Raw genomic sequence first — 24,854 nt, 5'->3', positions numbered from 1 at the left:
TCCTTGGATAAATGTTGCGCAAACTGTTAGTAGTGCATCTGACATGAAAGTCTTATGGCTTTGTTGCAGAGAGCTCTTATCTGTACATAACCTCTGGCATAGCATTTATCACAGGGTTGTAAAAAGAGTAATGAATGTGTGTCTATGCAGGCAACGTCATGCTTTGCTGGCTGATTTTAATAACTGTAGCTTCAGTAACCACAGCAGAGTCTGAGTTAATTATTCTTTCAGGATGTGGTGAACTTAGATAATGAAAACCGATGAAAACATTACAAAGCTTCTAGTGCTGATATATTATTAGTACTGTGACATATTGTGGTACAATTAACAAGAAATACTAAATGATCATTTATCTGACACAACAAAGTAGAATTTTTATTTAAAAAACAGAAATTTCTTACTCCATAGTAACATTTGTGCATAATTTCACATTTCAACATTAATTGTCAGACAAAAAAGTCACTAAACAGTGATTTTCCAGGTTTGAGTGTAAATAAATGCACTGAATTAAGATCAATGCAGTTCACAGCTGTTGTCCCACAATCAAGCTGCCACTCCTGAGTGCAAAGTCCACACTCTATCTGAAGATCCCCAACCACCTTTAAACGTCTTTCCTGAGTTTTCATCATAAATAATTTAAAACAAGTTAAGGCCAACCCAAGCGTCTTCAACAAATGTGACTGTCTTTACTTTGTCCTCCATCTTTAACTGTCCGCTCAGTATGGCCAAATGCCTCAGACTCCATGGCCAAGTCCCACTGGATCAATGTTGAGGTGGCTCCCTGGAGCAAAGTGTGAGGAAGGGGACACAAGGTGCCACAGGTCACATGATGATCAGACTGGGAGGTCAGCTGAAGGACCAGCGCTGGAAGAGGTCAGCAGCATTACACTGGTCCATCTGAATAATGCTTCCTTGCAGCCGTAAACATTTCCCGCTGCTGGGATTCTTCAGAAGATTTTCCTGGAAAGTAACATCAGAGAAAAAGGTGAAACAATACAGAAGCCCGAATAAATATATCAATACATAACACTTGTTTATTCAGCATAAAATGCTACTCACCTCTGTAAAGATCCACTCCTGTTGTGGCGCCAAACTGGTGCCCTTCCCCTTCAGCTGGCATAGCTCGATCTTCACTGGCTCTTTTTGAGGTGTGGCATGAAGACACAGCTGCTTTCCAATATTGTGACGCAGCTCCTTATGAGATGTATACTCAAAGTACTAGAGGAGACAATCGTCCAATTAGATTCCCGATTGTCCCAGAGAGAACCAAATTACTTTCACTTCTGATCTTAATCAAGTGTGAGTTAGAGTCATTGTACCTGGTTGCCTCCCATGTTGTGACACTGGTACATGATCACAGATTTTCCTCCCTGGTTGTTCTCTCCAACATCCAGGCAGGTTTGAGATCCTGTGTTTTTAATCTGGTGCGAACATAGACACACAATAACAGTAAGATATGGCCACCAGTTTTACACAACATGTGCAATATCCACATACAGATGAAGGAAAACATGACTCACTGCTCCAAATTTTACTGGAGTCAAGTCTGGAATGAAGGCCTCTGGGTAGACTGTGTTTAGGTACCAGGTGAAGTTCTTGCACTGCAGCCTCTCTCTCAGATTTATACGATCAGAGATGTCCCCGTACTTATGCTGTAACAGTGAACAGGGTCAACTCAAACTTTTAGAAGTGTGCTTTTCACCATCAAACCAGCAACTTACAACAACATTATCATATCGTGAACTTGTTGCAGCAGGGGGTCGTAAATGAATGGCATTTTATCGATGTGCAGTTAAAGTGACACTGACCTCCTTGGCCATAACTGCCGCATTCTTGTTGCGGCGATAGTAGATAGTCTTGTAGTCATCCATCCAGACCTCAGCCAGGCGCACCTGGTTGCGAGTAATGACCTCTGTGCCCTTGGGGAAGGTGTGTGGGCTCTTGGTGCGGAAGACGTGGCCCACCACAGAACACGGTATGATCTCCAGCTGACCACCACACTGCCACACCTGTAAATCACATTGGACACAGGCAGCAATTCAGACTGAGTTGATAATGACAGGACGGTTTATTAAGTAACATGTGGACTAAAGAGACTGACCCTGAATGACATCTCCACATTCTCACCGCCCCAAATCTCCATCTTGTCATCATATGTTCCAATGTGCTCAAAGTACTTTTTTGAGATTGAGAAGAGACCTCCGGCAAATGTCGGTGTCCTGAAATTTTCAAAAGGCAGACACAAAACCTTTAGGCACTTAAATGATTCAGCATGTCCTAAGTGAAACCAACACGATCCTTCTTACTTTACAGGGTAGGTTTCATCCTTCCGCAGCTTCTTTGCATCTTCAGGGATTGCCTCCCAGCCGAAAGTCAGGCTCCAGTCGAAGTTACCTCGGTTGTAAGCGCGGCTGGTGGCCACGGGCTTGTTGAACTTAAAGTTGTTGAGGTCAATGGTGGTGATCTCTGGACTAACCACAGCAGTGGGCTCTTCAACAATGCGGGCCAACAGGGGCTCTAGCCAACCGTGGAAACACTCACCTGAGAGGGGGAGGAAGGACAGAGATAACTTAACTCAACTCTGTTGCATAAAATGGATTTTCTAACACCATTTGGTTTCAGGTGTAAAGAGAGGTATAAATGGGGGAGATTTGGACTGCAAATTATTTACATAGAGGTAATGCTGTACAGTTAACCATGTACCAATCACAATCATGATTTTTGCTTAAAATTGATCAACTAACCACTCTCAGATGATTTATAGTGACATGTGAAAGTGAGGCTTTAAATGGTCTCAAAACATGGATACATAATGGATGGCTGGACCATATTGCAGCAGTGCAAATATACACATTTTTAGAAAGAATGGAAATCAAAACATTAACTCCTAACACTGGCAGTACTATTGGCCTAATGAGCTTGTGTATTGTTGTTGCCGTTGTCGTTGTGTGTGTTCGTTTCCTCACAGTGTGCATCGAGAAAGGTGAGCACTTCGCCCTGAGCAACACTGGCGCCCAGTAGCCTAGCTGTGATGAGGCCCTTCCTCTCCAGCTGCCTCACTACTCGGACGATCTTCAGTTCACGAATGTATTCCTCCAGTTGAGTCTTCAGGTGCTCTGCAGGGAAAAAACAACATATTCTCTTATCTTGTCTTCGTGTAAAACAAACACTTGCTGCAGTGATGTACTCAGGTTACACCTTGCCAATCAATGTTGGGTGTAGTTACAGGTGTGACGGAGCACACGTATTACCACACCTAGTAAAAAACCTCAGAGTAATGGAGGAATGTTCAACCAGGAAGTGGCCAGTAAAACAAGTCTTATCAGCCTGGTATTTAATAATGCATCAAGCTTCCCCAGAGAAGAGAAAGTTAAGACATTTGTCATATTTATATCTGGGAGACCACTGCCAGAAGAAATACAAATCAAGTGGAAACGCTGCTCGTAAAACTGGGTCACATTTCCTTTCTAAGAGCATTTATGACCACAATGCATGCCATGCAAATACCAACCACATCTCAACGTTATGACAGAAAGCTGCTGCTCTGGAAGCAAAAAGGGAAGTTTGAGTACAGTAAGAAGCCTGTAAATACAGCTGACGGTATCAGCACATTGCTTTATACAAGATATCTTACTGACAAAGAGGATATTTCAGGCTCGGAGTTATTTTGATACCTGATTTACTCTGCATAGCTGGTCAGGCTTGTGTCAACGGTTATGTAGCGTGTATTTTAGTTAGAACAGCTTATAAATAGAGAACTGCTAAATTATCATTAAGATATTAGAAGATGTTTTTTTTTAAAAGGAATTCTACACTGACTCAAGTTAATTGCCTTTTGGTGAAGGAACTGACATGATGTTGCACCCAAAATATTAGTTGCCTGCACCACTGCTGTTGCTTGAAACAACAGCTTGCATTATGAGTAAAGACTGAAAAGAATGCTCCTTTTACTCATCTAAAAGTCAACAATTTCCTGTATTACTACAGACATTTACAGACAACTAGATGACGTTGCTGCTGTACGATTATACATGACATTTCCCAACAGTGAACTGTTGTTTTCATAACATGTTGTACTGTAAAACACTTTCCTATGCAAAAAACATTTCAAAGCTGCACTCATACATCAACGATAGACTTCTTTTATCAGAACTGTTCTGCCACTTTTGCCAACTCTTGCTGAGGTTAAGGTGCCCTTAAAAGGTTTAGATGTTCTTCATCACTCTGTTGTCAAGTTGATGCTCACTGCTGCAACTGGCATTTCACTGGAAGCCAGCCTTGTTGACATACCGATGGTAAAAGGGTCATTCTCATTTATGACACTGTTGACTTTTCTCACATTAAGCTCAATATAAAACTCTTCTGCTATTTGTAAAAGGGCCGCTTGCCTGCTGCAGTGCTGCATGTACACTGCTAAAAATCCAAAGCTGATACAGTCCTGTGTAATCTTATCAAAGCTCTCGCCTAACTGGAATGCGGCTTTATTTATTAAGTAATTAATATATTACTTATAACTTAAGCTCCCACGAAATCATGTTATTTTTTCCATGTTGGTGCTCTACAGCTGTCACCTGCCTATTTAAGAAACAACCCAAAAGAGTTTCTCAGTGATTTTCGTTCATGTTGTTTAACAATGTCTCTTCACTGTAAAACATTTGTCCCTGACTAACTGCCTCATAAAGAGCAGAAATAACAGTGAACGATGTGATAAAACTGAACTCCTAGCCTCTCTAAGCAAAGTCTTTTCTCCTGTAAGTGAGTCCACGAGTACGTTTTGATGTTAGTGTGTGTTTCTATTTTTCCCACCTGCAACGCTGGCGTCATCTACCAGGATGATCTCTTTCAGCAGGATAGCGGGAGACGTGTGCAGGACGCTGTAGACCGTCCTGAGGAGGGTGGACCAAGCCTCATTATGGAAGACTATAATAACACTGGTGGTGGGCAGTGGGGGACAGCGACGAAACTTCCTGTCTACACACCTGGAAGATGTGAGTCATGTCAAAATACAAAGAGAGACAGAGAGCGAGAGAAATTGCATGTGTGAGAGAAGCATATCTGATGAAACGAAAGTCATAGCGGGTGTTGCAAAGCCACATATAACAGACCACTTGCAGACATTCAAAGTCTACTCGCTAGCACTTAGAATAGCATGATGTGCAAACAGTCATAGACAATCAGCTCATTTTAAACTCTGCAAAAAAAAATAGCTCGAGGCCTATCAGGGCTGTGACATGTTAAGCTGGACAAACATTTACAATGAAGTGGCTGCATTTGCAACACAGATAACATCTCAGTCTCAGTTATCCAGGATACTCCTATGCTATACTCACCTTTTGTGAGTCAGATTAGCTTTTTAACCATGTGTATTTCCAGGATAAAGGTGAGCTTAATATGAAAATGCAATGTAAATAATTTACTACCCTGAGCATGACTCCAACTGAAACACAGGATATTATCTGGCCCTGCTGTGTGCATGTCAGCATTATGTCAGATTATTCTGAGATCACGCTCTTACTCTGGAGGCCTTGTGTCATCCCCAAGACTACGGCTGAGCGAGATGCGGTCGCTGGCAAACTGGTTGAAACAGTGCCTTGTCATGCCCTCCTCCTTCTCCTTCTCCTCCTCTGGGGTCATATGGTCTTTCTGAAATGGCTTCCCATCAGCCCCGAAGGCTGCGGGGTCCTGCGGTGGTCTCTCCAGATGAGGCTTGAGCTCAGACTGACTGTAGAATCCAGTGGGGCAGTTGACGTTCTGGGTGGGCTGCTCCTGCACTGGTGGCTGCTGTGGAGCTCCAATCTGAAAGCCAATGTTGTTGACAGCCTCTCGAACCATGACCATCATCTTGTCCTTCTTATCCACCAGCTCTTGAAACCAGGGGTCCCCCGCAGGTGAAGAGCCAACATCCCTCTGGAGAACCACCAGGATCACCATGAAGAGAGTCCCCCCAAGGAGCGCTAGTTTCAGGGGGGACATGCGCCGGCGTATGAACAAACGCATGTTTCAGAATCGGTGTCTCAAGGCTGTTAAACAGAAAAAAAACAGAATGAATTCCCCAGAAGCTCGCTGAAAAACATTTCAACAAGAAATACTTCATTCAAAAAACACTCCTCTGTAACCCTCACCTGCCTTTACTTGCTAAACAGGCAGTGAGTTATTCCCGAAGCAAAGTAAAAGAGGACAAGCTCGAAAAAAATCCCTTGGACCGGTTTGTGCGTCTCTGTAAGTGTCATAGCAGCAGGTGATCTAACCGTCGTCACCCCTCCCTCCCTGTCTCTTTAGGAAACAGTCCCACAGGGCGGGTGCAGAGAAAAGGGAGGAGGAGGGAGTGAACAAACACACCACACCTCTCAGTAAACACCTGAATTCACCTGCTCTGGCCATAGTCCTCCAGGACCCACGTGGCAGCAGGTGGGTTGTGACAGCGCTGGCCCGACCTGAAACTCCCATACTGGTTAGTCAGTGACACACAGCTTCTCGCTTTAGACACCAGCCCCAAAGACATCTCACCATTGATGATGAGCTGTCATCTACTACAGGAAGTTTGCTACTTGGAGCATGTTTCCTGTTATGTGAAACAGGATATCATTGCAATGTAGGACATATGCGTGTCCTTAGGTGATCACTGTTCAGAAAGAGACTTACTTGGTCATAATTAATTTACTCTATTCTCAAGCCAGCCTCCTTCATAATTGATTTCAGAGGACACTCTTTTGGTGTCCCAGAGAGGGAAACAACCACAGTCCACTTTGCAGCTGACTCTCCTAACCAGTTAGCCCAGTTTGTTGACATCACAGTTACACTACAGAAGAGGAGGAAGAAAAATATTCAACAGAGATAACCATCAACACAATATTATATAGGCGTTGAAATCTGGATTAACTTCCAAAGTTGCATTACAGTATGTGCAATCAGGCCAACTGACGTTACGAGATTTCAGGAAGGAATGAGGATGCTTGTCAGGGCCTTTATTCTGTGAATTAAGCATATATTCATACTTCCTCAATGCTTAAAGTAACATCTACCACAAGAGGAGAAACTGAGGCCAGTAACAACAAGTAAGTTACTGAAAAGTAAAATGAAAACTAATTTGGCTAAACGCTGTTTATCGAAATGGAAGAGGAAGAGTTGAAAATACACTGCTTTCATTTAGTCTGTGTAGGCACATTCAAAGCTCTGACAGACATTAAATTATTATCTCTTTCTGCTGCTCTAGAAATCACATATTTGACAGATGAATTAGGCTGGCAGTCAGTCTCACAAGTGTAATGAGTTTCTCCTTCTCCAAAATGCCGTCACTCACCTAAAACTGACGAACACTTGCTGCTTATCTGTTCCGGTTGATTTGATTGTATATCTCTGCGTGTCTGTGCGGAAAGCCGCCAGGTGAGCAGGTTGTAGACTTTTCTGTTTCCTAAACAGACTGGAGTTGAGCGCACCAGGATACAGCAGCTCCGTCGTGGCCTCCCGGCTTTCCCTTTGAAAGAGGACAGGTGCCATTTGTTGAAATGATTAGCGTGAGTGAGTCCCCTGCTGGCCGCGTGCGCCCTAAACATTTCCGTTCACAAAGCGAAAACAGGAGCACGAGACAAGTTCCTCATATCATACAGTCGGTACCAAAAAATGCATTTAACACTTCTTGTTTTTAAATTATTGTCATTGTCCATCATTAACTGATATATCCACCGTCCAAAAAGTACATTTAAATTACTGAAGAGATATAATACATACACATATAACCCATGTAAATATATAGGCCTATGTACGTAGGCTATGATACAAAAATCAGTGTACAAAACAAAAAAAAGTAACATGATATAGAGTGTTACAGGCACATTTACAAGTCTCTGTATCATGAGCCTATTATAGCAACATTAGTGCTTTTTCATCGGGGATTAGGAGGAATTTATGTCGCTTAATTAATGCTCAGCATAGAGTGCTGTAAGTGAACATGGCCATTACCGCAACACAAATTCATTATTCATGTGCAAGCAATTAAATACTCTCTCCTGTATCGCCCTCCTGAAACTGTAGACTGGTTTATTCAGAAAAGGAGAAGGAGGTGTTTCTCAGGTTACTGTCACAGGGAGAAATCTTGATTGCAGGCTGTTGATTGACATGAGGTCTAAATTAAAGGCAAACAAATACAACACCACTGAGCAGGCTAAGGTGTGTTGCAGAAATAAACTGCAGAGGAGGCTTTGTGAAAGACCAATGAATGAATTTGCTTTTGATGTGCAGTCCACTGTTGGGGTTTATAAGTGTTTGACTTTTCTAAAAGAGCAGTAATCATAAATGTGTTTCCTCCTCTGAGAGCTACCTCCAAAAAGGACAAATTGGAGGTAAGCGGTGCCCTGGTTCTCTTTTGTGAAATGAAAGATGCATCAACAGAAATAACAAACCAAGTGAACACAATCGATGCAAAAACAGCCATTTATTAATTTCTTATCCAAGGGGAAATGAATCAAATCAATCATTGCACTATTTCTTCAACTTGGACAGTTTTTTAAAGGAAAATGCAACAGTGTTTGGTTGACGTTTCATTGAAAGAGACAGACAGAAAGAGGGACAAGCGAAAGTGAGGATCTCTTTTGTGTAGCCTATTGAGGCAGGATTGTTTTTTAGGCTCACACAGAAAAACGTGAGCTCATCAACACCTGGTGTAGTAAATGTAAAATACACCCTCACTTTTCAGCAAATATGAAGTTCAGTCAATTTGACTTCTAGTACAATGGTTCAGCTCCTTTCTCAGTGCCAAACACAATATAAAGAGTGGTTTTCTTCAGTAGTAAATACTCATTATTACATACATTCATGTTATTATTGTTTTGAATGACTAATTTCGGGGGGTTACAAGCCTCCAGGTGCCAAACACAACCAGATAGTGTTAAATACTGTTGTGTAAAGTTTTCAATATTGATCCGTGAAGTACTCGGACCGTGGAACCACATAATCTCAAGGCAATACTTGTGAGCAGACGGACAGTTCCTGCATACAGTTCATCCTGAAGCTGTCAGGAAACCAGATTACGCAGATCACACAACGTAACGCAGTCCAAGATATTCATTTCACAGGCTTTTGCTTCTTTAGGTTGGAATGAAATCAGTCAAAATCACAGTCCAGTAAAAGGCGCAGTAGACATTATTCTCTTCAAATGATCATTTGACACAAGAAATGCCAGGAATGGACACACAAGTCTGAAGAATAATATAAAACATGCCTTGCAGCAACCAGTTTGGCAAGAAAGCATTGTCATACAGTATCATAAAAACCTCACAGTGAAAAGTTACAGTATGCCCCTTTATAGATAAAGATCAGCATTCAGTTACATATGCTCACATAACCCACACACACACACACACACACACAAACACACACACACACGCACACACACACACGCACGCACACACACACACACACACACACACACACACACACACACACACAAACACACAAACACACACACTCATACATAAGGTACTCACACACACTTATAGAAAATGTTTCATAACAATTTAACAATCTTGCTTCAGTACCGTGATACTAACGCATCTGTTCTTCCTTCATTTCGTGCTTCTTGTTTTGGCTCGAACCAAAAATACATTGCAGGGAGCGAGTAATCAATCGTACATTTCAGTGAACCGCAAACAGCCTCGTGTCCAGACTGTGGCTAATTACAGGCTGGAAGAAACAAAGAAGGCCCTGATGAGAAACTCAGAAGTCCAAGCCAAGGTTGTTGTTTGTGTTTTTTCTATCTGCGTATGTATGTGTGTACTCCGTCATGAATAAGTCCACAAGAAAATAAGTGTTCGTCGCTATCAACGACAGTGACGTTACCGTGGCCTTTGCTGTCAAAAGACGAATAAATTACTTAAGATTACTGTACTTTTTGAACAGAATCATTAGTGTGTGTTTCATATCAAACATTTGTTCTTTGGTCATTTTCATCCTTCATGTTGTCCTTGCATATTTTTTTTATTAGTAACATAGTTGTGTTTTTTGTTTATATATATTTTCTTTTTTTTTGTACAAGTTCATCACAAAAAATTCCTTCCGCATGAAAATAAATAACGACTCCGGATGAAATACTTGTACTATTGCTCATAAAACACAAGCATAGCCACTTCTGTCCTAAGGCAACTGGGCTTCGTGATCTCTCGAGCAGCTTGGGAAAAAGCCTTCAAACATGAACAATGTCCTACATGTGTGCATCTGAGTGCGTGACAACATACAGACGGGCCGAGCTCGCCTCTGTTGGCCGCCTTCTGTCCCCAGTGTGTTTGCACCGTGCTTCGGCTGACCACTCAGTCTATCTGCAGTCTCTGTGTCGTCAGTGCAGTGGGAGTCACGCTGCGGTCGGCCACTCTGTCGTTAACTGCCCGGGGGACCGCTGGTGAGGAAGTAAGTGGTCATCTCCCCCTTCCCCTTCACCTTGACAACACCTCGACAGTCCAGCTGATATCCGTTGTTGACCAGCACGTGGTACAAGTCTGTGGTCACCTAAGAGAGGACATGGACATTTGACACCCAGAATGTGAGACATTCAACCCTTCCTGGGAGAAACTGTGTCAGTCCCAGCTTCTCAGTGAATAAACTCCCTAAAGGACTACGATGGAGGCATAACATAAACAATAGAATATTAGATACAGCTGAGAGGTTCAAAAAGTAGTGGATTTCATATCATGTACTGCTGTTGAGTACAGCAGATCCACATATCAACATACAGTCTATGGCTGAAACAATTAAATGATAAGCTGTTTAATTATCAAAACAATTGGTTGACAACAACTTTGATAATCAGTTTACCATTTAAGTTATTTATCAAACAAAAATGTTGAGCATTCATTTGTTCCAGCTTCTCAAATGTGAGAATTTATACTTTACTCTTTATTGTTTTAAATTTAATATCACCTGGTTTTGAACTGTTAGTCAGACACAAGAAGCAATTTGAAGATCATCTCCACATCTATAGGGACTTTATAGGGACAATTCGTTGATTAATCAACTTGTCAATTGACAGAATTAATCTGCAACAATTCTGAGAATTGATTAATTGTTACAGTTGTTTAATTAAGGAAAAAAGGCAAATACACTCTGGTTCTAGTGTCTCATATGTGAAGATTTGCCGCTTGTCTGTGTTGTATATTATTTTAAATTGAATATCTTTGAGTTTTGGACTGTTTTTTTGGACAAAACAAAACATCCAGCTTGGGTTCTCAAAACTTGTGATGGGCATTTTTCTGACATTTCAAAGACTAAATAAACGAAATAATCAGCAGACTAATTAACAACAGAAACAATCTTTAGTTGCAGCTCTAATGTCTACATAATGTGTACTGCAAAGGGTATTATGACCTGCAGGAACACATACTGGACAACAGATGGCAGCATTGTTCTAACTGTAATCTTTCCTGCAGCCAATTACAGCACGGCCAGCATCCTCCTAGTGGCACTGGCTGGCAGTGGCAGCCTGTGGCACCTCAGTGGCAGCCTCTGGCACTGTCGGCAGTTGAAAGACTTGCTGTCAACTACCACATTTCCTGGTTTGTTTTCAGGACAGGTCAGCAGCTGTAAGTCTTTTAGGTTATTGAGCAACCATGTTCTACTTTTTTGTTTGTCATTCATTTTATGTAATTACTTCTGCCAAGAAAGTTATATGATTTCGCCCATTTTGAAATAAAAAGTTCATGGGGTAGAGAAAACAGGGAGGAAGACAAAAGGGGTACATACAGAGAGAGAGAGTTGACGGGGGGATCGTAAAGAGGTGTGATGGCTTGACTGAGCTGTGTTCAGACTTCACTAAAGTTATGAGGAAAACCCAGAACATGTTGGAATATCAACTTAAAGGCATACTATGCAGGATTTGTCGGTTCATTTTTACATGAGTCTATGCATTGTTTTTTTAAGAAAATCCTGCACAGTGTATCTTTAACATTACTTTAACAACTAAATATGTGTAAACAAGATGGTGGATAGCAATTGAATAAAAATACACTAAACTTATGTTTGCTCAATTATGTTTAACCTTGAATCTACACAATTATGTTTACATAACACAATTTCACTCTTAAAATAATAGAACAGAGGATTTGTTTTTCATTATTGTAGCTGATTGTTGTAAATGACTATAAAAGTAGATATTAGTAAAGAGTGCATTATTGTTCCTTTTAATTTAAAAATTGGCAAAATCATAACCTCCTTGGCAGAAGTAATTACATAAAATGAACAAAAACCAAAAAAGTAGAACGTGGTAGGCTGCACCCTAGTTGACAGCGAGTCTTTCAACTGCCAACAGAGTGCCACAGGCTGCCACTGTGGTGCTCCAGGCTGCCACTACCAGCCAGTGCCACTAGGAGGATCCTGGGCTCTTTCAAATTTGGGGATTTGATTTTGGGGCAGAAAATCTCACTACCGTACCGAACTAAGCTGGTGTTTATCACACATTCCACATTCCAAAATGAGTGTTAACAATTGGCTACATATCCATGAATGAGGTGGTGAGTCAGACTGGTAGTCTTGTACTTAACTGACACGGACTGCTTCTCTGAGGAACACACTATGGCTGTTCACTGTGGTTAAGACTTTCCTCTTGAAGATGACAATAATGTGGTAGTTGAATAGCCTCTGCTGGGGATTCAAATTTAGCTTTCCGCCTTTCCGGAGGGACATTAGAGCACCATTTTGGCTAGGGAACAGCATGTCCGGTACTGACAGGGATTCTTGCTCAAGGGCACTTCTGCAGAACAGATGTATGGACCTGAAATTCTCCAGAGGGAGAGTCTCCCTTCTTATTGTGCCACGTTGCAGCCAAATAGCTAAATTAAACAGGAGTGCACTGACTGTGTCTGTAGCATTGGTATCAGCTCTGATACTTTCATACTGACCATAAGCAAATGAATTGGGTTTCTTTCAGATACTAGAAACAATACTTTCCACTGTATGTGCTTTGGAATGATTAATATCTGTCAGTTAGAGGAAAGATGTCTGCTGGGAACTTTTTTTCACAAAGCAGACGATAAAAATAGAGAGCTTAAAATAAAATTTCATAATAATGACTAATGGCAACAGGGAGTGACTAATTTCATAAAGTGTGCCTTCCATTTCACTGCATTTACAGGTACTCATTTGGTATTTTGTAGAGTTGAAATAATTAGAAGATTGAATAAAAAAATGTGCATTTTTAAAAACTATTTTCTGACATTTTATAGTCAAAACAATTAATTGATTAATCAAGAAAATAATTGACTGATTATTCAATGATAAAAATAAACATTATTTTCTATAGTATTTGGTACTGAGATCTTTTCAGAAATAATAGTAGCATGCAACTCTAACAATAAATAAAAACTGCAAAATACTTTTGTGATCAAAGTTACAAACTGCTGAGGATGTCCGTGTGCAGTACTGTACCTGGATGTAGTCTGGTACTCCTGTGCTGTCCATCCGGCTGGCCACATTGACTGTGTTCCCCCAGATGTCATACTGGGGTTTCCTGGCTCCAATCACTCCTGCTACCACCGGTCCCATGTTTAGCCCTGAGAACAAATAAACAGGCTGTGTTATTTCATATCAGTTACACAATTCAATTTTAACTCAATTATAATGCTGTTTCAAAGAAAGTAGATCACTGTAGTTCTTGTTCAAGGAAACAAATACCAATCAAAAACAATATTATTCGATTACTAGTGCAGTGCCTGTTCAAAACGTACCTGTTCGGAACTTGCCGATTGCTTATTATTTCTCTAGAACCGCATATGTATGTATCAATTGACAAACGTATCTATTATTAAATCCAGACAGAAACTTCAGCAGTGAGACTAAACAGGGTTGAACTGTGGAAGCAGTTTACGGTCTTCCATTGGTTGATTCTGCTGCCAATCAAATGTGTCTGGGCTCCTATTAGCTAGTTTTACCACTTTTTTCTCCTGTGTATGCCCGTTCTTCTCTCTCAGACAGTTTAACTGAGAGGGGCATGTGCCTTTGTCCTACTCAGCAAGTCAGAGCCCAGAAGCTCCGCCCCGCTGTAATATGACGGTGTTTATATCAAACAGCCCCCACTGCACTCAGACAAGGAGCTGAGTGGCCCGCTGTTTGCTTGTTTATTTTAAGTTTATTAATATTAAACACATTGTGTGTCCAAATTGCACCAAATTCAACACTGCACATCCTTGGGTCCCCAGCAATACACCCGCCAAGTGTGAAGTCAATCGGATGAACAGTTCTCGAGATATGTGAAGGTCACACATACAGACAGACAGAGATTCCTTGCTTTTCAGGTAGATGAACTGCATTACCCATTCAAAACATGTCTGAGATATCCTGCAGTAAGTCTTGAACGTACATGCCAGGTTTCGTTCACACTACACAGTTCAATAGTAGAGCTTAAGTCTCTTAAATGTTTTCAAGTGATTAACACTATGGATGTAATCCCACCTCTGACCAAAATGTGGGCTGCAATGCTCGTTGATTCCGCATGCAGAAGAACAAGAAGCAATGTCGTTTATGAGGTATTTTTATATATTTCTCAAGAATCGCTCATCCAAAGAACTTCACACTCGACACTGCACTTCCTTAGGTCCCCAGCAATACATCCACCAGGATTGAAGTAGATTGGATAAACAGTTTTCGAAATATGCAAAGGACAAACATACATAGAGACAGAAAGAGATCCCTTGCTTTATATAGAGAGATGCTTCAAGACCAATCTCTGCTACCTTCCAGGCTTACCTATCTTCATCTGGAAGTTGTTGAAGGAGTGCTCATTGATGTATTTCATCTGCTCCCTAAGCCTCATGGCATAGTCTGCTAGAGCTAGGATGTGTGAGCGGCCCTCTTTGTCATAAGTTGAGTCATTGAGGCCGGATGCTGCCATGTAGGTGGAGCCAATGGTCTTGATTTTCTCCAGCTGTCGGAACCTCTCTTCACTGATGATCTAGAGAAGAGTAATCAACAGTGTGTAAGAAGATGAAAGGAGACAAGCACAAGCAGCACTTCAGCTCTAGGTCAACAGCTTACTAAGTGGCAGAACAACAAAAACAACCAGGAAAAGGTGATTGTAAGCTGCACAAAATAAATATCTAATTGAGCCATCTGACAACATATCTAATAAATGTTTCCTATACTTATTTAATTTGCATTCATCTTTTTCCCCTATATTTTTCCTCTCCTCACCTCGTCAAAATCTGCGATGATCTCGTTGAGCAGCCTGAGACACTCCACTCCCTCATTGTTAGCCTCCAGCTCCACATAAAACTCAGAGAAGTTGCTGATGGAGGCAAACATGACAGCAACGCACTCACACGACTGGTAGTAGAGCTCGTCATTCCGCCTCTCACGTGCAAGAAAGTGGGCGGCTACATCTTTGGGCAGGATGTTGTGGAGCAGGCGGCGGTTGTATGCCTGCAGCTCCTCCATCTCCTCCTTCTCCTCTGTGGCCTGAGGAGGGACAGGGAGACATGTGGTTGCTTAGTCTCACAGTCAGGTGACTGAATTCCTGAAGTACTCACAGCTAGTTGATGTTGGTGAGTTACATAGTAGTAGTAGATTCTACTTATCCTTATTTTACACATAAAACATTTCTATTTACCTGCAGTTTCCAGAGGAAGTCAAGGCGTGCTGTGGACTCCACCTGCTGGCCGTGCAAGTAGAGAGCCAAGACAAACACGGTCAGAATAACAGGGGTCATGACCTTTAGGGGTAGCTTGCGCATTTTCTCGCTGAAGAAGAAAAGAGGAGTTGACAAGAGTCATGAATGAGTATTTTGCATGGAAGTAAAAATGTACGAAACCCAACAGATGCCAAGACATACAGAACAAGTGAAAACTACTTACCACCGATCACCAGTTGAAATATTGAAACCAGGTCTGGAAAACAGAGAAGAAAAAGGCATGTCTACTGTAAGTACCATATGAGTCACTGAACTACTAGGCAGTACAAAACATAAAATAATGCAACTTATTGTTGTAGGGAATCATTAACAGGTGATAATTGCCTGTTTAAAAATATTAGAACATATTAAAAAAATGGGACGTAACATGAAAGTAGGTCTTTTACAATCTAAACCTTATCATGAAAAAGTAGACCATGTCCAATCTGAACCACAGTATTGTGACACGGGAGCTGGAACTATTCAGGTTGAAAATTGGGAAAGAGTGAGTGTATGCATTTGTGTGTGTGTGTGTGTGTGTTCCTGGCAGGGGACTCACAGGGTGTTGGCAGTGACCAGCAGGTCTGCGTTGTCAAACAGGGCCACCTGAGGCCACTCCACTAGCAGGAGGAAAGTGAGCTGGATGAGCAGCATCAGAGCCAGCTTCCCTATGCTGCTGATGTGGAGGAACACAGAGCAGGCCAGCAGGGTCAGCAGTACGCTGTAGCTGAAATACTGCAGCAAAGGAAGAGGAGGAAGGTTTAGGTGGATATTCAAACATACTTTCTGTGCACACAGAAAAACACAAGCACATACTGTAGGCATGCACCTGTGCATTTGCGTGAATACACAGATAACACTAACAGACACACATGCTAAAATGTTATGGTACTGACCTCAGGGAAATGGCAGGTCATGGCCTGGCTAGAAAACAGAGTCAAGCAGTCCTCTGATATCTTGGTCAAGTTGTGCAGCAGGCAGGGATCCATTGTTGTGTTCAGCTCGTTGGCCATGCAGTCCTCCAGTTTCTCTCTGCTGCAGGTAAACTGGCAGGAAAGGAGGAAACAATCATTAAACAGTCAGCCAATAAAGGAGAAATAGGAAGGAGATAAACCCAAATGTTATGCTGAAACAAAAAGCTGCACTTATAAAACTTAATACACATAATATGTATATGTTTAATCTGTACAAAAAAGTGTACAAATGACAAGTTGTGGTTTTAGGAGAGCCAAGAGAGTGGTAGTTTAGCTTAGCTTAGCATAAAGACTAGAATAATTATCATAAAAAGCATACAAACATGAAAGTTATATAAATCTTCTCATCAAACTCAAAGTGAGTAAGTATGTTTCCCAAAGTGTCAAACTATTCCTCTAATCCACATATACACAATGCTAAATAGGTCTATGTAACGTTGGTAAACATGGAAAAATATGATGGTTAAAAATAGAATGAACCCCATCTGTCACAGTGACAGATTATGATTAATTACAGCTCAGCCCCTAATTATAGCATCCACCCTCAGGCGAATTGGTCTAATTTTAAAAATGCCAAGATGGTGCATAATTTCTTCAAATGTCTTGAAAATCTGATGATGTGCCTGATGGATTAATGGAAGGACAGACAAATTAAAGGGGCAGACACATAGCCCTTCCCTAATTTTACTGTGTGGAACAATCTGAAACAACACGTTACGAGTCACAACTGTTACATGGTACAACAATGACAAAGCAAATAGCCCTACCATGTTAGCAAAAGAAGAGATGAAGAGGAGGAGGATGGTCAAGACGCCCACCAGTGTGCTATTTGCACGAGACTGGACTATTTTCTTGGTTACAGTCTGCAAGGCAGCTGGGAAGAGCTTATATACAGACAGCAAGAAGAAGATCAGATAAGAGAGAGTTAATACCATTAGTGATGCCGGCTGAAGACATGTGATAATGACTCTTATCTAAAGATATATGCAGGAGAAACCATATGAGTTGCGAGGACCTTTGTTCCTTACTTTGATGCAGGAGTAGATGGCACAGATGAAGAGGATGTTGGCAAGGATGATGAAGACGCTGATGTATAGTCCAAGCATAAGTGTTGTTCTGTGGAAGAGAAGAAAACAGGCTAATTAGGATGTATAACTCTCATTAATTCGTCATAAACTAATCAAGACCACATTTCCTGTCTGCAATTCAGTATAACTGAGAAAATGGGAGAGGCAAGTTATTGAAGAGACTTACTTACTTTGGGAAAATGATCATCTGAATGAAACAGATACAACAGAAAACAAGGAGTGTGCAGGCCACATATCCCCCAAAACGATCATCAACCTTTTTGGAGTACTGAAAATAGAAAATCAATGAGAAATAAGTTGCTTTGTAGCTCAATTAGTGAGAAAATAATCATTCCAGTTTATTTTACAAGGAGTTCACAAGGAGTGAATTTCAAACTAACTCTCATCAAACACTGACCTTTTTCTCAAGGTCGGCGGTCTGGAAAGTGAGTAGGAACTTCTTGACGTGGTCTTTCCTCAGCTGGTCAATGCTGCGTGCATCAATAGCCCGTCCAAGAAACTCATCTACCTCATCCTCAGGGTTCAGGGCCTCCTGAGCACAGCGGCTATGAGGTAGATGGAACAATAGGTCACTGTGTGGTGTGTATTTGTATCTGTGTGTGTGTGTGTGTGTGTGTGTGTGTGTGTGATGTGAGTTGGCCTATGCTGTGACAGGCAGGATGACTCAGAGCTAATGTGTTATTAGTGCTGGGTTGGATCTGACTGTATAAAACCAACAGTGGGCTCTAAAGTTAGACCACTACAGTGACAGTCTGCCAGTCACCGGCTAATAACAAAAGCCAGCCTTAATAACAGAAACGGAGGCCAAAACACTCACTTGTCTTTGCTGGATGCTTCGTCGATGCCCTGAGAAAAACAAAAGCAGAGAGAAACAGAGTAAAAACGAGAGCAAAAAGCAGAGACAGTGCAGGAAAGACAAAGAGAAAGAGGGAAAAGGGAGAGATTATCATGTAGCCACAGTACAACTGAAAAATAGACAGAGACTCAGACATCTGCACAGTTAATCCCTGTGAGCCAGACTGATGTTTTAATTAATGCTTGGAGGCTTCAAATTACACCCTCTTTGCCCCTAGGGCTCAAACCCTCTGAGATGGAGAGGACAAAAGGAGGAGAGGGAAAGAATGCAGGAAAGAAAAGGAAATGAGACTTGTAGGATAAAGAGCAGGAGGAAGTGAGATAGAGAGAGAGTGAGTAAGACAGAGGAATATCTCCAGTTGCAGCCTCATCAGATTAGCTTCAGTCATAAATGATGTGCTGGGAATCCCTGGGAGCCCTGTTGTAACTCCTGTTTGTTTGAATTGAAAAGATCAATATTTATTCTCATGTTCCCACTGTCTTCTTTCGGCTTGTACCACATATATACACATTTGTCACATTCAGGCACACAAATTAAATTTTTTTATTAATTTACTGTAAAGGGTATTTCCTTCATGCAGCATAAACAAGACTGAATCTACAGCCCTGCTGGCAGCTCTGTGAGGCTGTACTTAGTCACAATAACAACGTCGGCATGCTAACATACTAACATTGACAATGCTAACATGCTAATGTTTAAGAGGTCATGTTTATCATGATCACAATATTAGTTCAGCATGCTAACATTTGCTAATTAGCACTAAACACAAAGACCAGACAAACTGACTAATCAGCTGAGCGACCGACCATCAGACCGTCATTGCCACCCAGCCACACTGCTAGCATGACAACAACAACAACAAAAAAAATCTTGGCTTTTTTTAAATCTGTTTTCAGAGATTCCATGAGAAGAAAGGAAGTTTAATTTAAGCATGTTAGGTGTATAGTAAGTTCATCTTTACAATAGGCTTCTGACCCTATTGCAAACGACCATATAAAATAAATATCTAATAATAACAGCCACTCTGAAGACATAATTAGGAGGGATATTGATGATTTAACTTCAGAGAGTGGAGAGGATGACACAGGAAATTGGATGTAGACAAGAAGAACAGGTGCCGTGCGCTCGACTAAGTGCTCCCTGCCTGTATCTCACCATCTGCCTGAAGACTTTCGACTCCTTAGTTCTGGAGAAGGATCTGTCAGGCACCCAGCGTGGCATCAATCCCTCGGCAGAATTTGCACGTGCTCGCTGCATCTTGGCCATCATGGCTTTCTCCTCTTTCTGCAAGTGAAGAGACCCCACCCAGGGAAGGTGTTAGAGTGGATGCTCCGACAAACAAGGACTTCTAAGTCAGGTGACAAGCCATTATATTGTTAGTGTGAAATATAGCACTAGTGTGAAGTTCTGAGCAGGTACTCAGGGACATGAGTGTTTGACCGTGTACTGACCCTCTTCTGGCTGCAGCCCAGCACCAAGAAGGTTTCAATGTTGTTCTCTTTCAGGTATGCGTTCCTCTCTCCTCCAAATCCCGGTTCCACCTCGTAGTCTCCGTTCAGATACTGCAGCGTGGCTTTGGTGATGTGGATTCGCCTACACACGCACACACACACACACAGAGTGTCAGAAATTAAATGGCCTATTGAAGGTTACGTCAGTACAGTAGCAGGTGGGGGTGGGAGGGACTTACCCGGCCTTTCCCCCGGCTTCCATTTGGTTGGCGAGCGTCACGTCGTTGGACCAGACATCGAATTGCCACTTGCGTAGGCCCAGCACCCCACAGTGAACGCGCCCGCTGTGAATGCCCACCCGCATGTTCACATTAACGCCCGTCACCTCTCTCACCAGCCTGCAGATGCACACACACACACACACACACACATATATACACGCTTTTGTCAAAAAACTTGTGTCACCTTCAGCTTCACAGTGTCTCTTCAATATCCCGTTTGGCATAAACAAAGCAAGAACTCTGAAAACTTAACCTTTGCTGGAAAATTACTGTTGTGAGTCAGTGTGTTTCAATGCATCGGTGTGTTTGACTCACGAGATGGCTTCAATCATGTCTACTCCCATCTCCACACAGCAGTGGGCGTGGTCAGCCCGAGGTTCAGGCAGCCCTGACACACAGTAGTAACAGTCCCCGAGGATTTTAATACGCAGGCAGTGGTTCTCCTGTACAGCAAGGACACACACACATTTAAAATATTAGGCCCCTGAATTACAGCTAATACACAGCATGCTCATGTCAAATATAGAGCTTTTTATGCATAATTTGGATGACTCATCTCATCTTAGACTCACAGTCTAATTGATGTGTTACACAATGCTTAAGTAACACCCCCCCCACCATCACCACCACCGCCAAAAGTACATCATGTTGGACTTTGCCACACTGTAAAGGCTACAGACTGTATGATTACAGTATAGATGTGTCATTGGTTCAAAGTTCTGCTGTGAAAATGGTGGTGGCAGGTGTGAACGCTCACCGAGGCCAGCTTGTCAAAGCGAGCGAACAGCTCATTCAGCGTCATGACCAGCTCCTGGGCCGTACACTGAGATGCCAGACTGGTGAAGCCCTCGATGTCTGCAAACAGTATGCTGCAGGAAAGGTGGTGGTGGTAGAAAGGAAGGAGGGAAGGAGGGAGGGAGGGAGATGGTAACCAAAATAGACAGAGAGGAAAGAAAGACAACGGAGACAGAGAATGAGATCAATCAATGAAGTATAGAGGTAGTTAGCATGGTCTAGCGCCTCCCTCCCTCCTTACTGTCCAGCTGCCATGTGAGCAGGGGGAGAGAGCGAGGCAGACATTTGTTCAGCTCTGGCTCCCATCATCTAGGCCAATGTAGGTCACCTCCTCCAGCCCTTCCCTGTGAGAATCACCACTCCCCGTCCCCCTGTCTGCATGCCTTTCATTGCTAACTTTTGATAGTAATGAAAGGCGAGGATAAACAACACTACAGACGCTGAGCTTCAGTTGAAGGCGACAGATGGCGCTGTTAGTCCCGTGAGGTCATCCACTGGGGCAGAAATGGCCCTTAATTACAGCAGTGCAGAGCTTGTCTGCATTTCCCACCCTGACAAAGGCTATGAGCTATGATGTATTAGTTTATAAATGGTCAGTTCAGCTGAATTACAACAAAAAGAAATCTAATGGTGTTTAGTCATGAAGTGACAGCAGTTTTGTTTTTCTGGCCCAGGTTTTGAGATTCTCTGTAAATAGTTTCACTGGAACTGCTTCCTACTTTAGAAACAGGGATTTTGCTTTAGAGTTTTTAAATAATAATTTTCCAAAGACGTGAGCAATACAAACGGGATTCCATTCGCCTCTGTTGTTCTGGGTAGTGGCAAAAATCACAGACACAAAATATGGGCAAATAAATAAAAACTATCTGCATGACCAGATTACCACTAGAACTAAGTGAGAACATATGTTTTTCTGTTGTTTGGGTGAATTGACCCTCTAAAGGCCCAATCAGTAATTTCTGACCATTTACAATAATTAACAAGTTTGACTTAAAGATGAAAAATAAGCTTTATATAATAATGCTTTTACAAAATGACCTGTGTATCAACTTGGGAGAGACAGCAGGTTTTAACCTTGTGTTACATTTGGATAATGGATTGTCCCTGTAAGTTTACACCTTGATAGAGAAGCAACGTTGCAACAGATTGTTCCGCTAAGTGCATCACCTGCATTTATTTGGGTCACCTCTGACAGGAGATCTCTGCCGCAACCTCATTTCATTGTCCCCCACCACCATCGCCATTGACAGTCTGAACTGCACCGGCTGGGCTCAACTGTAAGCTAATGGATAGAGAGCTGCGATCACCTGTTAGTACTGGGTTATTCCCACTTGGGAGGTGAAATCCAGTGGTGAGGGCTGTGACAGGGGGCCAAGCAAACTTGAGGTCTGCCTCCCATCATTTGCTACAGAAAGCACAGCAGTGTGCCTAAGTCAATATCGTTACTGCAGCCGGTGCTGTCAGTGTCAATAAACAACAACATGCATAATACATGCTGTCAGGGAAATAGCTGTTGGAGTGACTCTGTAACTGACACATCAGTCAGCGGAGTGAGGTCAAAGCCACTGGTGCAAGCTGTGATAGCAAAGTAGACAAACTCTCCGACATCTTCTTGAGCACGTGTGGGTGCGCTTGTGTAAAAGCCAGAATGTGTATTTATCTACCTAACGTTGTCGTGTTTTTGAATGTAGATCTTGTGGAACATCATATCTTCCTTCTTGGCATTGATATCAGCCTTCATCTCCATGGCAACGTGCCTTGGCAGCACTGACAGCAGTAGGCGCTCCTGAGAGAGAGAGAGAGAGAAAGAGACAGAGAGAGAGAGAGACATAAACCCTTCATCAAATATATATAAATAAAATAAAAAATAAAAAATAAAATAAACATATAATTTCATTTATATATCTTTTTAATTATTTTTTTTAATGAAATGTCTTTGTTTCATTGATTCTTGATGCTTTGGCAACATTGTTGAGTGACATTCATATCAATAAAGCAAATTTGAATTTGATAGAGAGACAGAGCACAAAAAGAGAAATTAAAGAAAGGACAGTGAGAGAGAGAGAACAGAGAGAGAGAATTTAAAGAAAGAAAGACAGTGACACAGAGAGAGTGAGAGAGCCCATTCATTTTCGTCAGTTTCCACTGTTAGAATGCTCAATGAGTCACTGCCTCGTTGGCATGTGCGTGGGAACGTGTTAGTCAAATAGAGAGGAGTGGAGATACTCTAGAACATATTGTTGACCTCGAAAAACTGAGACAAACAAATCAGGCTTGAAAATGGAGACACCCATTTGTTGCTCTTTTGCATTTGTGTATGCGTTTATTTTTCCTACAGGATACTGGCACGATTCCTGCTTGTCTCATTTGCGTGAATATGCACGTGTGTATGTGTGTGTCTGTTGCATGTGCATGCTTGTGTGCGTGTATGTACCTGCTGCTGGTTTTCCCTCTGCAGGTGCAGTCTGGCCTGTATGTATCCTCTAGTCTCCTGGAAGGCTTGTCTCTGGGAGACCTCAGCAGGGTAGTGGGTACAGATCCCAATCATGTTAGTGCACATGAAGATCAGCACGTTGGCACTGATCTGAAAACACACAAACACAACAGAGAGGATGAGTAAGTAAAACAGAAATACAAATATATGAGAATCCCACCCAGAATGCACGTGCCACACCTCAAGAATACAATGAACTCTGCCTGGCCTGGGTGAGGTCAATAAACCAAATTGATAACACTCTAGGTCATAGGATTTACTGCAAGGAAAAAAAATTCCTCAAACGTCTGAGGAGCCATTAGATGTGATCTGGTTAGAGATGATGAGCGCAGCCTCGTGGTTACTCTGCGAGAGGACATTCTCCTCACGTCGCGCTCAGAATGGCAGATAGGAAGCCCAGAGGGTTCAATGTGATGCATGACTGGGGACACGTGAAGACTGTGTGACTCCAGCCTTCACTCTGCTTGAGTTAAAAGTTTTGACTGTCTTTATAGCACGCATGGAATCCATTTAAAAGAAGAAAAGAGTGGCAGATTCATCCAGATTGTGAAAAAAATACACTTTTATGAGACCCAAAAAAAACAGATGTTTTGACCCCCAAAAACAGCTTTTCTTGTTTTGTGTGACAGATGCAGCCAATAATGTAACTTAGTAATTTCTGTGTGTACCCAGTGCAGTGAGGTATGTTGGTTGAACAATGAGGCTCTGAGAAACTGTATAACAGCATTATCTGTGGCTTGAGTAAATGAAGTTTAGATACAGTGTACAGTTAGCTTTGTGGGGTCGTCAACCTTAAAAGCATTCCTCTGCACTGCTGCAGCTGCTTTCTGTGTGTGCCTGTGTTTTTTTGGATACGTGTGGTAAGCTAGTGTGTAAGTCTGTTAGTGATTTCTCTTCTCACTAGTCCACATCCAAGACAGAACATCACAAATGGAGCCTTGAGCTCTGGACTTTCCCTACGCTCTGAAACACACACACACATGTGTATACACACACACACGCACACACACATGTCTTCTCCATGCTCAGACACACACTCCAGCCTGGGAAAGTCACTTGACCCATGACCAGAGCACAGAGTGTTTCCTCTGAAGATGATATCATCAGTAATGAGAAAAAGACATGCATGCACAGTGTACACATAGACACTCAATCAGTCTTAGTAACAACATCACGACTAAACTGGAAGACATGACAAAACTCATCACCAGTACCAGCATTTGTGAGCCGTGGTTGGTATGTTGTCAAACCAGTGTGTGTTTGTGTGCATGT

The 24,854-nt window shown here is 42.1% G+C and overlaps 2 protein-coding genes across 3 annotated transcripts in view; both read right to left on the bottom strand.

Moving 5' to 3' along the window:
* Positions 1 to 345: 345 nt before the first annotated feature.
* galnt6 (UDP-N-acetyl-alpha-D-galactosamine:polypeptide N-acetylgalactosaminyltransferase 6 (GalNAc-T6)) lies at positions 346 to 7,539 on the bottom strand. 2 transcript variants are annotated; one of them, XM_044351061.1, is made up of 12 exons: positions 7,301 to 7,530; positions 6,369 to 6,434; positions 5,516 to 6,020; positions 4,807 to 4,979; positions 2,967 to 3,116; positions 2,307 to 2,541; positions 2,102 to 2,219; positions 1,809 to 2,009; positions 1,521 to 1,652; positions 1,320 to 1,421; positions 1,060 to 1,218; positions 346 to 960 (listed from the first exon to the last, which is right to left on the bottom strand). In XM_044351061.1, the coding sequence occupies exons 3-12, from the start codon at positions 5,995 to 5,997 to the stop codon at positions 847 to 849; spliced, it is 1,866 nt and encodes a 621-aa protein (XP_044206996.1). In that variant the 5' UTR covers positions 5,998 to 6,020; positions 6,369 to 6,434; positions 7,301 to 7,530; the 3' UTR covers positions 346 to 846. The 2 variants fall into 2 exon arrangements, with proteins under 2 accessions (XP_044206996.1, XP_044206994.1); XM_044351059.1 differs by lacking the exon at positions 6,369 to 6,434 and having other exon boundaries at positions 7,301 to 7,539.
* An 873-nt stretch (positions 7,540 to 8,412) lies between these two features.
* LOC122982065 (adenylate cyclase type 6-like) overlaps positions 8,413 to 24,854 on the bottom strand; it is a 33,545-nt gene continuing 17,103 nt past the window's right edge. The window contains exons 4-23 of the mRNA XM_044351058.1: positions 23,523 to 23,672; positions 22,753 to 22,874; positions 21,051 to 21,162; positions 20,609 to 20,736; positions 20,252 to 20,410; positions 20,013 to 20,154; positions 19,717 to 19,845; positions 18,523 to 18,551; positions 18,103 to 18,250; positions 17,876 to 17,973; positions 17,646 to 17,733; positions 17,385 to 17,501; positions 16,540 to 16,689; positions 16,203 to 16,378; positions 15,828 to 15,860; positions 15,584 to 15,713; positions 15,169 to 15,432; positions 14,725 to 14,929; positions 13,408 to 13,532; positions 8,413 to 10,497 (exon numbers count right to left, since the gene is read on the bottom strand). Of these exons, the coding sequence (XP_044206993.1) occupies positions 10,369 to 10,497; positions 13,408 to 13,532; positions 14,725 to 14,929; positions 15,169 to 15,432; positions 15,584 to 15,713; positions 15,828 to 15,860; positions 16,203 to 16,378; positions 16,540 to 16,689; positions 17,385 to 17,501; positions 17,646 to 17,733; positions 17,876 to 17,973; positions 18,103 to 18,250; positions 18,523 to 18,551; positions 19,717 to 19,845; positions 20,013 to 20,154; positions 20,252 to 20,410; positions 20,609 to 20,736; positions 21,051 to 21,162; positions 22,753 to 22,874; positions 23,523 to 23,672 (2,634 nt within the window). The 3' untranslated portion in view covers positions 8,413 to 10,368. The remainder of the gene's footprint in view (positions 10,498 to 13,407; positions 13,533 to 14,724; positions 14,930 to 15,168; positions 15,433 to 15,583; positions 15,714 to 15,827; positions 15,861 to 16,202; positions 16,379 to 16,539; positions 16,690 to 17,384; positions 17,502 to 17,645; positions 17,734 to 17,875; positions 17,974 to 18,102; positions 18,251 to 18,522; positions 18,552 to 19,716; positions 19,846 to 20,012; positions 20,155 to 20,251; positions 20,411 to 20,608; positions 20,737 to 21,050; positions 21,163 to 22,752; positions 22,875 to 23,522; positions 23,673 to 24,854) is intronic.

This window comes from Thunnus albacares, chromosome 5 (assembly GCF_914725855.1).
Source record: "Thunnus albacares chromosome 5, fThuAlb1.1, whole genome shotgun sequence".
NCBI lineage: Eukaryota > Metazoa > Chordata > Actinopteri > Scombriformes > Scombridae > Thunnus > Thunnus albacares.
Note: the sequence above shows the minus strand (reverse complement) of the source record. Positions and strands in the feature narration are given on the sequence as shown.